Source organism: Genypterus blacodes, unplaced genomic scaffold, assembly GCF_046128005.1.
Source record: "Genypterus blacodes isolate CSIRO-AG114 ecotype Tasmania unplaced genomic scaffold, CSIRO-AGI_Gbla_v1 ptg000052l_1, whole genome shotgun sequence".
Taxonomy (NCBI): domain Eukaryota; kingdom Metazoa; phylum Chordata; class Actinopteri; order Ophidiiformes; family Ophidiidae; genus Genypterus; species Genypterus blacodes.
The window spans coordinates 3,440,114-3,453,613 of NW_027466864.1; the positions used below are offsets into that span (position 1 = coordinate 3,440,114).

Here is a 13,500-nt window from a genome sequence, read left to right on the forward strand (position 1 = left end):
ATTCATTAGAATTTTAAGTTGCGTGCTGATGAAGGAAAAGGTGAAGGTGAAACAAATCAAAACCAAACGCCGGTCCAGTCAGATTGGTTATCGCGCCTCACGTCGGTCCAACGGCGCGGAGTGCGACTTTGAGGGTTGGAGACATTTTGGAGGGGACATATTTAGACACATTTTGTGGACGTCTATTCCCTCACTGCTCCTCATGTCGGTGACAGGGGAGAGTAATCCTATACACAGGCTGCTATTGTGAAATGAGAAACTAGCCTCCTTCACTGCCAGAGACCAGATGCACCTCTCTCTCTCTCTCTGTCCTAATCTGTAAACGACTTAAAGGAGCCTTATCTCCGGGCTCTTCTGCTTCATTTCATGCTTGATTTACTTTAATTTGTCTGATAGGGCACAAGGATTTGGAAATGGCCCATCTTTCGGTGGAAAATGTTCTGATTTTTCTCCGGCATTGTTATGTGGAGGTTTTTGACTTTTCTCTCCCCCTCTCTCTCTCTCTCTCTCTTCCCCCTCCTCCTCTTTCTCCATCTCCATCCCTCTCCCACTCTCCCTCTTCCTCTCTCTCCCTCTCTCTCTCTCCCCCTTTCTCTCTCTCTCTCCATCTATCTTTTTTTCCTTGAGAGGGGGAATCTCGCTCCAGTGCAACAGTCTGTTTGAGTGCATTTAGATTCGAGCTAACACAGCAGAAACAAGTTTTCCATGTGGTGTGATTTTGTGATGGGCAACGGCGACACTGGAGTCGTGTTTGCCTTTCAGATTCACATTGGGCACAGAGCAGCCGAGTGCTTCAAACCACAAAGATCTTATGTTTAAGTTAAGAGGCGACTGGCCCTCCAGTTTAGCAAGTGGGTGAGCGGCTGGCGCTGATAAAGTTGCCCCACAATGAGGGACAGGGACAAGCGACATGTCTACAGATGCCTCGAGTTCTTTCCCGCCGGCGGAACTCAAGTACTTGCATGGCTGTCTGGCTGCTCCCGTCACCAAGACATTTCCCCACTTCTATTTAGTGACTGAATGACAGTGGAGGCAGTGAGCTATGATTACAGGAGCCGTATCTGAACCAGATCCTGAATAATCTCCATCCCCTCCCACCAATGAACCAGGCATGGAGGCAACACAAAAAGCCACAGGGAAAAAAAGAGAGAAGAAGAGCTGCCTGAGTGGGCCGCGTGTCCTGTGCGGACAGAGATGTCACACAGAACCACTGGCCTTCATTACACAGCGAGCGCGGCCAGGAAGAATTTGTGAAACCATGCAACCCCGAGTCAGAGTGGGTGGCTGAATATTCATCATTAAATCTTTACAAAAAAATCATCAAGACATGTATAATTACCTGTAAAAAAAAGAAAGAGGAATAATGTCCCACACATGTCACGTCACGTCACAAGCCCCACCTTCATGTACAATGTGCATAAATAAATGGTTAAACACACACACACACACACACACACACACACACACACACACAGGAAGACCATTGAAATTCATCTCACAGCCTGAATTTACTTAACTGCGGGTCTGTGCACAGTGATAAACGGAGTGATGATCCGGCAACACGTCTTTATCCATGCTTTGCTTTAATTAACGGTGGCTTGTTTGTTGAAAAGATGATTAATATGCCAATGAAAATTGCATAATTGAATACCACAACACCCCGCACAATCAGGGAGGAACATGCCATTTTTTATTAACTTTTTATTATCATTATTATTACTATTATTTGGTGTTTTAATTCACTTGACAAGCCGTCCCCACCCCCCGCCACCCCTTAACAAAAAAAACAGAGGAGCTGGAGGTTGTGCGACCAGTGGGCCGAGCTGGGCCCAGCTGTTCATCACCAGTGAGAGGGTGTCACACGCAGGGCCACGGTTCTGGTATCAGTACCTGTCACTATGAAAGCGGGGTGTGTGTGTGTGCGTGCGTGCCTGTGTGCATAAGAGAGAGGAGGGAGGGGGGGGGGGGTAATGTAATGGCATTCCTTTGCCCAAATAATAATGAGGACACCAACCTGAATGAAAGTAAAACAGTCCTGTACAAGTGCGTATGAAACCAAGCATATCTGAGGCCGATTTGTTAAAATTCCTCGCAAATTCATGCATGGAAAAGAACAACGAAGCAAGTCAAACAAATACCCCCTCGTTTTATTAAAAAGCCCAAAAAGAAATGAAAAAATCCACGCGCAAGTAAGTTTCACTTGAGCAATCCACAGTTTACCCAGTATTATATCCTCTAGCACAACTTGCACGAGTGTCTCCATGTTAATGCTGAATACACACATCAAATATTCAACCAATTACAATGATACCGCTTGGAAAAAAAAGTGTGCAGCTACAGTGCCTGGGAGGGTAAGCAGTGCAGAACAAACACCTTCAGAGAACTGAAGAAAGGCGTGATGGGTGTCAAGTCCCTGGGCGCAGAAATACAAACTACCAACCGTGGTTTAAATCAGCTTCATATCTTATACATATACTCACTCCTATACTCCTTCTCTGGAAAAGTAATTATGGCATGAAGTCACCATTGTGAATTTCTCTAAGTGGACACAAATTCTACTGAGATGTGGACAAATTGTTGATTTATCTTATTAATTAAAGGCATTGTTAATGTACCACATCCCACATCTTTATACAACAGTAAAAGTAGATGTGAATACAGTGACATCCTCCTCTGATGATAAGAACAGTGATGTGCTATTTTAGATTATATAACTAACAGCCATGAAGTTCCGTCATAAAGCCTCTTAGTGGAGCGGATCAGTGGCTAAATTTGCATCGAGGCAATGCAGCATAGGACTACAGTGGTTTGTCTAATCTCTTGTTGCATATTTCATCATTGTGAATGTGTGTGTGTGTGTGTGTGTGTGCGTGTGTGCACTTGGTGGGGGAGGTTGTTTTTTTGAATGCACACAGGTGAATGTGATGCACGCACAGACATCCATCAACAATCTCGGCTAAGAACGTTGGACTACACTCCAGTGAAGAAGACGCTGTTTACAGCTGTTGAATGTTTACAGATAACACTTTGATTGCTATTTTAATTTTTACATCGCCGACGATGCAGAACTCACGCGGAGGCTGATGATGGACTTTCATCATCGGTATCAGCGATCTCTGTGTCATTCATGTTTTTGTGAGACTTGTCAGAAGACTTTGAATAAACCCCTGGAGGACGGAGATAAAGCCGTCCTTTCTGAGGGAGAATTGCCATGATGCATGTCCAAATTTCTTGATTACAGAACGAGGAAGTGAAAAAAAAGGGGAAAAACACGCATAAAAGCCTGCGCTGAAAGTTTTCATTTTGCTGATATAACAGTCAAGTGTGTCTATAAGTCTACTTAAAACGCTTAGGTATCAGTGGAGACAGCTGCGACACCCTCGTCTTATGATTCTGTCGAGACAGTGCACCATCAAACCTTTCATACTGTTCCCAAGCTACATTTCCGGTGACAAAAGCTCTGCGAAAGCCTCCTGAAGGATTCGTCTGTATCCTAATATTTCCAATCCAATTTAACTGGAGCAGACATAGTGGTCTGAGCGCTAGTTTACCAATCTTTGCTTTCCAAGACTGTGTGCTGAAGGCTTGAGGGGTTCAATCAATGGCGCTTTGATCTCGGCTGGAACCATAATTATTTAACATTGTTACAAGGATTTCTCTAATCCATCCTACCATTAAATCCCTTTTACACCCTCATCTTCTGCAGCCTAATCTGCATCTGGGTGCTCCGTTTGTCTCTCTCCCTCTTATTTCGGCTCGCCCCTCCTTCTTTGACGACACCCTGACTTTATAATGGACTTGGGTGCCGAGTTGTTTACTGAGAGCAACCTGGCTCAAATGGAATGTCGCAGTGGTGGAATTTAAAAGTTTCCTTCTGTATTTGAAATAAACCCGAGGTTAATTCACTTCAGCTTAGTTGAGGCCAAATATTAAAAAGCATATCCTATCCCTCATGGAGCCACTTTCCTTTCTGGGCTTTGCTTTAGTAGTTCACTAAAACAAGAACTTCTTTAGATGGACTAAGGGAATGTAAAAGTTCAGGTGACCGATGCCCAAAAGGTTTAATCCCATTTGTTTATTTCCGCGATCACTTTGACTCCCAACAAAACATGCCCGCTGTCCTTTTGCAAATATTTGCGTGTCTGTGTTTCACTATGATATAAATAGCAGCACAGGCTACCGCAAACATTTGTTGAGGCACCTGCCACAGTATCGTGGCCATCTGGTCGTCCTATTCTCCTAGCATGACATATGTGCATTAAACCCCAAATGGTTATAGTATTTTGTAGACTGGGAGAAGACAGATCTGCCACAGAGCCTTTTAGGGTTGGCTGGAGTCAAAAATGACACTCAAGAGTTTTTACATCTGAGTAAAGCTGCGTTTCTAGCGTGCGCATGTGTGTCATGAGGGAAATGAAATGTATTTGAGGTTGGGGGGGGTGTGTTCGTGCCCAACTGTCAGGTAGATTCTCATATGGCCACTCCTTCAGTTGACCCCTGCCTGGTCCTGGCCGGGGCCCAGCTGGCACAGAGTGCTGAGCAAGATGGGCCACGCTGGCCGTCAGGGACAGCCAAGAGAGGAGATTTTGTGGACAAGGTGATCATATCGCTCCTGTTACCTCTGTGACACACTCGCCTCCCTCTGCATCTCCCATCTCCTCCGTGTCTGTTACACCGTCTTCAATTTGGATCGTTACAACTGTACATGAAGGCCGATACTTCTATATTTACATGTGTGTGTGTCATTGAGAGATGTATTGAAGATATGAAGAATCAACTTTAAGCATTTGGCAACTCACACAACTCCTGCACTATAAATGATGATGAGTTGTATCTCCTCTAAATTCCAGGTAACCATTGTGTACCATTCATTTAATGAGGCCCCCTTTAACTGGTTCTTTAAACATTAATATCACAGAAATTTGTTACAATTTGGACAGATGGAGAACCACCGTCTTCAGGGCTACACAAAGACCATCAATTATATAGTTCTTATCAGCCAATCATCATCATACCAGAGGTGGACAACAACAAAATGAACTGTGTTAAGATACACATTAGATACAGTGGCTGCTGTATCAGCCCAGAATTTTGCAGCAGCCTCATTGCATTATTCTGACTAAATATGGAACAAAATGATGGGTTTTCTGTAGAAATGACAAAGATCATAATTGCAGCACTCAGAAGGAACCCTGGATTTCCATGACTTTCATATGGGGGTGTGGTTTACATGAGCAGGCATTTAGATAAGGCTGAGAACAAGTTCATTAGCAGAGTTAGCGCTAACTAACACACACCATTCTCAATTAGCCCGGAGCAGAGCGAGTGAGAGAGAATCAGAGAGACACACAGAGAGTCAGATTTGTATCACTCCATGAAAATGAAGAGAATGGGATGACACGCTATCTCCCAGATCAGCCGCTGATTGTGAAACATCCGTGACGAGAAATGAAGACGAGAAGGAGATCGCTGTGCAGATTTGCTTAAGGACATAGAGACAGATGAGGAGAGAGAGGAACTCGCTGGGTGTTCCACATCACAGACTCACTGCTCTGAACAAGAGAGAAGAGGCAGCTATCAGATTAATAGTGAGTCATTCTGTACGATTCTCTGCTGTTCCAGACAGAAAGACAATCAGAGAACAGGAGGGCAATCGCAGACAGCACTCGACATGAGTTAGTAAAGTGGAGATGAAATACAGGGACGAAAAAAAAAAAGTTCAATTACAGGATGTAGATTGTAAAGGCTTTTGTTGTTACTCAGCAAAAGGGAAACGGTATGGAGGTGCTTCAATAGAATCACCAAAGCAGGTGGGCATGTTCCGAGTTAGCCCACCTCATTAAAAGGCTTCACTCCCTTTTTATGTGACGGCCATTACACATCCTATTCAGATGCACACACACAGTGATTAAAAATTATCTGTTAGTGATCATAATCACACCTGCTTAAACTTAAGCCAAAGAATAACAAAGAACTTTTGAATGCTGGACTATCTGAACATTTACAAAGAGATTAAAGGCTAGACAGTCTCAAACTAAATAAATTTGCTTTTAATCGCCTGGAACAGGAAGTCATGTCATTTCAAATGTTCCTATCTGATTGTCTGATTCCCCTCTTTATTCAAATTATAACATGCCCATCTGACTTTTCCAGCACAATGGGAAAAATTAAAAAGGGAAATGACCTTTCATGGCTGCCATGATGGGAGAGTGAATGGCATTATTATGCACCAAGATTAATTTCTGCCCACTCCGTGCTGCCCAGTGAGAAAACAGAGGAGGAGCATGAATGCCTCAGCGTAACTTTGACCCACTAATTAGTTGGTATTTGATAGAGATGTCCAGAAAGTTCTACTGCGGTAACATGTTGATTACCAGCAGGGGTTTCGATTATGTTGACGAGATTGGAGATGAATGCTGGTTTCTTTGACTTGGATACGTCACATTCCAGTGTGTGTTACAGCACGCAGCCTATAGTGCTGACGTTCCTTTATAACCCAGTGGTTCCTGGCTCTGGTCAGAATAAGCATCTAAGTACAACATACAACATATTCAAGTCCACATCTCAAGAACTGGTACTTGTTAAATTTTAGTAAATGTACTGCGTTTTGAAAACAAATCGACAGCAGGGGTCCGACCTTAAACAAAACCCACCTGTCAAGTTTGCTCCAAAGCGAATGTTGATAACGTAAATGGAGGTCTGAGGTTGTTATAATGCAGAGTTATACAGTACTGCAAACGCTTGAGTATTCACTTCATTTAGGATAAAATCACAAAGAAAACTTATGAGGGACAACTTGACCACAGTAGTACTTTTACTTATGAAATGGACTTCCATATGGACATCATGTCTCACATCAGCTGCTCTGTACTCAAACCAAACTACAGTAACGGTACAATAGACACATCCATCGCCTCTCTGCCTCTCTCTCTCTCTCTCCCTCCCTCCCTCTCTCGCTCCCTGCCAGTCCAGCAGTGTGTTCCTGAGCCTGTAATTCTCATTCTGATGGCTAAGTAGAAGGAGAAGCATAATTACACTCAGTCACAGATCTCGTCATAGTACATCCATCCCTCCTTTCAAAGCAGTATTTTTAAGCTCAGCATTTTCTCGCCCAAAAGGGCCCTTTCCGCATGTGATGCCTTCTTTTTGTCACGGCCCCCATAGTTCTGAGCTGACCCCCTCAGCCCTGTCTCCTGACTGATCACAGTGATGGTTTATTACTGTCGTCGCAGCGCTCTTATCTTTAGCCAGCAATGCTCATTTCCCTCCCCAGATTTAAATGCAAATGTGAAATTTAATGATAAATGCATTATCTGATAGGTGCGATAACACTGATTCACTGTCAGTATAAAATACACACCCCGGGGGGCTTCCAGCTACCAAGCACAACTTGCCCAAATCCACTTTCTTCCTCTCTTTTTTATAAACCCGTGTACCTGCAATAAATTCTCGAGGTCATTTTATGCATTAAAAGGAATGATATTTTGTGTGTTCAGCAGTGTGGCTGCAGCCTATTGCTGAGCAGTAATTGCTGTGCAACTATCTTGTTCAATGTATTATCCATCACTTTGATGAAGTTACTTTTAGTAAAGGGGGCAAAACAAGATAAAAATATGTTCTAAATAATTTGAAAAAGCTTAATCTGCATGGCATAATGGGATTTTCAAGAAATCATTATTTATTTAAACCTATTTAATAAAAGGTAAAATGAATTGTGGTGTACACACACTTACAGTACCTGATCACATCACATGCACACATGTTCCTATAGCAGGCATTATATTATGCTAACCAAAGAGACAATCACTTCATTTTAAGTATTGAGTCATTGTACATGAGTGTATCATGCACTGCAGGTCAGCTGCACCTCAAACTCTCAGGGGCTTTCAAAGGGAAGAGATGTGAAATGTCCACTTACTTGGACCGTCCCAGTCCTCTGGTCCCACCGTGGGGTGTCTGGACTTCTCGGCCTGCACATCCATCTCTGACTCTCCTGCTTCTCGGTTGCCATCTTCCTCTCCTGCAAGACAGAAAAAAATGGTTTAGTTCAAGTACACAAGGCACAAACTGAGCATCATTCAATCCAAATTTAATGTCCAGACAGCCAATTTAATTAAATGCTGCATTATGGACTACACTGTCCTTCCAAAGGGTATATTCATTGGGGCTTTGGACATTATCCCAGCAACAGAGGTTAAAGACAATTGGAGGTTGAAAGTAACGTTCATGCAATTAATGTACTGCAGTACAAATTTAAAGTACTTTTACTTGCCACATTTTACTTCTGTTCTGCTCTCTTTCATTTGATTTTGCACTTTTTATACTACTATACTACTATACTGATCTGCTGACTGCAGCACGACGAACACTAGTAAAGTGTTGCTTAACTGAGTTAATACTAACTGAGTTAATTGTACCCCAGCCTTGTTTTATAAGAGTTTTAGGATGAGCAAACGTCAGTGAATTTACCCTAGCAATCCTTTTACTGTATGAAACTTAGAGACACAAGGTTTGTCGACAACATTGGATGGAAAGATTAATGTACTCAAGCATGCAGGACCATTGGTTTCCATGGTAGTGTTTGGAGTTTCAATAAAAGCTTTTAATTATTTAAATAACTCTTTTCATTTCCCATTGTGTTTATCTATTTGATAGACACGTTGATCCAAAGTGAGTAACAGGTGAGGTACAACAACTCTAATATTAAAGTGTTCCTCATAATCTGCAGCGGTGTGAGCGATTGTCAAACAATGTGTGACTATGTGTGTAAATAACATATGTGTACATCTGCATGCTTGCTGTGAACTCACAGGTTCCAGCTGCTCACTTTTATGTAAAAGGAGTTCCCAGGAGTGTTTGCAGGAACAGGAGGAAGCCCCATGGAACAGGAAGGAAAGCAATGTGTGGGAGAGAGGTGGCTATTTATTACTGTTTGATCTATTGTGGAGCGAGCGAGAATGTGTGTTATAGGATGTGGGGCTGATTTACAGTCTTGGGGCTCACAGAGGCCGGACCAAGGGATATTTGGGTATCACTTCCTAGGATACAAGCGCATAAAGAGCCTGTTAAACACAATCCACCTTCCAGAGTCCAGCTGTAACACTGAGAGGGTCGCTTGTTGAACGTTCTTAGATGCACCTTTGTTAAAAAAAAAAAGATGTCGTCTATTTTTGCATGTCTACAGTACAGTAAGTACAGTTTGTACTCAAAGTATATAGGCACATAAATCAGCACTAAGTAGGCGCCCCTGGTGTGCTGCTCTAAATAAACCCAATGTGGCTGACACAGTGGTTGCACAGGCTGTCTCTCCAAACTTGAGCTAACCTGCTTGGGGCATGTTTTGGTTGTTAAAAGACATTTCCTTCACTTTTGTCACTATCTTTTTCATCCTTTGATGTTTTAAAACCAATACGGAACAGTGAAGGCCAGACCTGGACTAGGACAATGGATCACGACACCTCGTACACGGATAGTAAGCCATGTTAAGAGTGTAATGTAAAAACTATGATGATAAAGATGATGTCATTATGACTTTACTACATTTACTATCACTAATATGATAGACAATGCTTTTTGTTGTCGCATGGTTGTTTATGACAGCCATATCAGATTTGTTTTCCCATATCCTCCAAAAAAACATTTCAGAGTGTTAGTTATCACACTTCTAGTGACAACTGCCACAGGACACACACACACACACACACACACACACACACACACACACACACACACACACACACACACACACACACACACACACACACACACACACACACACACACACACACACACACACACACACACACACACACACACACACACACACACACACACACACACACACACACACACACACACACCAGCCTCCTCCGTTCTCTGTTAGGTTAATCTCCAGATCAAGCACACACACCATGCTTGTTTAGCTTTTTTTTGACATGGCTCACTTCAAAGAAGGTAGCAAACATTGCCAAAAGGATGTCAGCTTTCTGCCTCACACCAAAACAGGAGATCTATACGTATTTAAAAAAAAAAAAAAGTGATGCTGAAGGGAAGTCTGCAGAAATGTCCTACTCCCAGTACATGAGGTCATTGTGACCCAGTTTTGCTTATGCGAGTGTCTGCTTGGGCTGGTGATTTCTCCCCCACGCTGTCTCTTCTTCCATTTTATTATCAGGGAGCCCACTCAAATAAATTCCCCACTATTTATTGTTGGGCCTGGAGAACCTCTTTAGCATACAAGGCTCGTATTATGACGAGGATAACAAAGGCGTATATCAACAGTTCCTTCCAATGGAGCGGAGTTTATAAAAAGCCGGCGAGATAACATTAAAGGCACTACCTTGATCTCAGGCGAACATGTTAAGCCCTGTAACGAAACGTATTGGAAGTGTTTAATTACAGCCCGGGAAATGAAGCTACAAGATGATTCCTTAATTAAGCAGTGATTAAGGATTTTCTGCCTTCTATCTAACACAGTTTGCAATGCATTTTAAACACAATCACCCAGGCAACCTTACAGGGAACAATGTCACAGGGCTTTGATGAAGTTTCTTGCACAAATGTCACTTGTGAAAGCAGAGTGCTGAAGTGCTGTAACAGCAATCCTTTGCTTATACAATTTTTGGATAAAAGAAATAACTTAGAATACGCAGGAATATATTGAGCCATCTCTATGGATATATGCAACACAATATTTTGACCTTTCTATTATAGAAATAGATTGATTGAGGTGCTCCATTTCACTCACAGAGGTCTAATATAAGTGATAGACTGGCTTGTTTCATCATTTGAATGGAAACCCTCTGCAGTCTTATCAAGGGAGACAGATTGTCAATGATCATCCACTACATTATCATCCTAGATCATAATTTACATCTGGCTTAGGTTCCTTTCCCTGTGCAGTCAAATGGAGATGCTTAAGGTTGAGTGAGAGAGGGCTGCAGAACAGAAGGGACGGGGAGGGCTGGTGGAGCGAGGCAGCCTGCTGGGCTGCAGGGTTGGCGGGCATGCAAGAGAAGCCAGTGAGCTGTTAAAATCAGCCCTATCACTGCTCTATCAAAGGACAGCTCTCTAGCCAAATCGCAGTCACATGCAGCGTGGCACGCATTCGGGTCAATAAGCTTATAGGCGATTTACACAAACAATTCCTGGAGCAAGGTAGCAACAAAGTCATATTGGCTTTTTCTCTCCCTTATAGCATTGTCTCCGCTAAGGAAGCCCTTGAAAATGTCAATGCTGTGTGTGACTTTAAGGAGCTCAGAGCTCTAATCCAGACCACTAAGTCTGGAGACAGGTTGCAATTTCTGCAAAAGTAGACTAAGTATTTGGACATTTCTATACATTTGCATATTTCTATATGAATGATTACCAGTTCCAGGCTTTGCTACACTTCCACTTTGCTAAACGTAAATTTACTACGCTGGTATTCGGCAAAGATTTTGAGAATGTTATATTAGGGGAATGCCTGCCATCCCCCCAGCAGTTGATATTGCATATTTGGTTGTTGATACAGATTACGGAGCAACAGATAAAGTCAATTCCAGGAAGTAACCTTTTTCACCAAAGTCAAGCATAGCTGTAAGACTTCTCTACTGTCGGAAAAATAGGGTTGAATTGCATGCAATTTGTGGCAGGCAGAGCACTCCAATGGAGGGAGGCTATTAGAGAAATGCCTTGCCACTGTCTCTTTAAATGCCAATAAATTCCCATCATTACAGAATCTGGCAGTTTTCCTCCCTGTCTGCAGCCTGGGTCTTTATCTCACTCTGCCTCAGTCTCTGAGCATGTAGATCTGGCCCAGTTAGATTGTCATACTTAACAAACATTAATGATTAATTTCCTCCACTGAGTCAAATGGGGCTAAAGGGATGACTCGATTCATCTTATCGCAGCACAAATTAGCATTTCCCCATATTCTCCAGCATCAACTGTGCATTAAAATTCCACATTTACAATTCTGGGCACTGGCAGCTGTGGCGAAAGAGCCAAGGAGATCTTCCTCCTCTGTTGCTAGAGATTCTGATTACTTCTGTGTTACACAAAGAGTGGCATAATTAATTCCACCACTTTCTGTTTATTTCAGTGTGTCTCTGACCGCTGTGTGTCAAATTACTTGCCGAGAGGTTATTGAAAAGGTCAAGGTGGGTTTGTTATTTGCTGCATTAAGGCCCAGATATTCACTCTTCAACTGTGATAAAGTGAAATGTTTCTGCTTGCATTATGATTTTGTAATTTGAGTAGGCTGGGGTAAAATGCCAATCTTCACATTTAGTCCCGATTAATGTATTCCGACTCATATACACCGACTACAGAAGCACACCACTTGAGTTATAAGGAAAATGTGTAATGTAACATCATAAAAAAGGTGTTTTACATGCAGGAAACCAGACATATGACATGTAAATCCACTGTCAGAGCTAACTAAGGAAGTCGTTTGTCATCAGAAAACACTTGGAACACACAAACGGAACAGCTTGTGGCAACACCCTGTGCTGAACTTCATAGACAACCCCCCTCTTCCTCATATTTCCCCCAACAAAAAAAGAGGGTAAACAGCAAGGTGAGATTTCACAATTTCTGTAAAGAGAGTACATAAAACATTGAATCATTCTTACAATTATGGTGCTGGGTGTGGCAATGGACTATATAAATGGTTTTGTGTGGAGCTGGTGTATTCGTAGGTGTGCTGTTTGCAAGCAAGGCTCCATAAATGTGAAACTGACGGAGCAGACCAAGTTGTTTGAGGAAAGATTCTTTGTAAATCGCTCAGAGAAAGCCAAGGTTATTTTTTCAGGCGTGGAGCTTTTCTCACAAAGCGACCAATCGGCAGGGAGACACCCTCGAATTTCATGTACACATTTTTCTTTCTCTCTGGGACTCTGCTGTGACTATTCAACCAAGCTGCCTCGTTTCTCACCCGTGTGTGAGACATTATTTGTCGTGTCAGTGGCGAGGCCCTTCTCATATATTTCATGGCAGATGAGTGGGTATTGCTAATCCAGCAACTGGTACACTCCAGCAAAATAATGTAAGAACACGCATAGCTGCATAAATGAATGTGTGCTGAGACCGGACCAAATGTGACTTTGACTCTTTGTCTGAGGAAGGGATGGCACATCGAGCATTCGTTCACGTTGCCACCACCATCCTGTTTTACACATCAACCAGAGGCACCAGAGACAGTCATGACATTATTAACGAAAGAGGGTCTAGAGTCAACCATCACCCAATTTATAGGTTCCCAACCCTCGGGCCAAGATGCGACGTCAAGGTGCTCCATCCACTTATCTGGGGGCGCCCATTTTCTGCAGCGTAAGGCAAATGGCTGAGTCTTCGGTGGCATTCAACTTCTTGACCTTTGCGCCTTTAAGCAGCTTTGCTACTTCGCGGCACTCTGATCAAAGTTAATAAGTGCTTCATATGTTAATGAAAATTGGTACTCCTCTTTGTGTTCCTACAGCTTTTTAATACCTATTATGGACCGAAACTTTTAATGGAGGT

The 13,500-nt window shown here is 42.7% G+C and overlaps 1 protein-coding gene across 1 annotated transcript in view; it reads right to left on the reverse strand.

Moving 5' to 3' along the window:
• zfpm2a (zinc finger protein, FOG family member 2a) overlaps positions 1-13,500 on the reverse strand; it is a 112,290-nt gene that overhangs the window by 66,422 nt on the left and 32,368 nt on the right. The window contains exon 3 of the mRNA XM_076150570.1: positions 7,919-8,020. Coding sequence (XP_076006685.1) covers positions 7,919-8,020 — 102 coding nt within the window. The remainder of the gene's footprint in view (positions 1-7,918; positions 8,021-13,500) is intronic.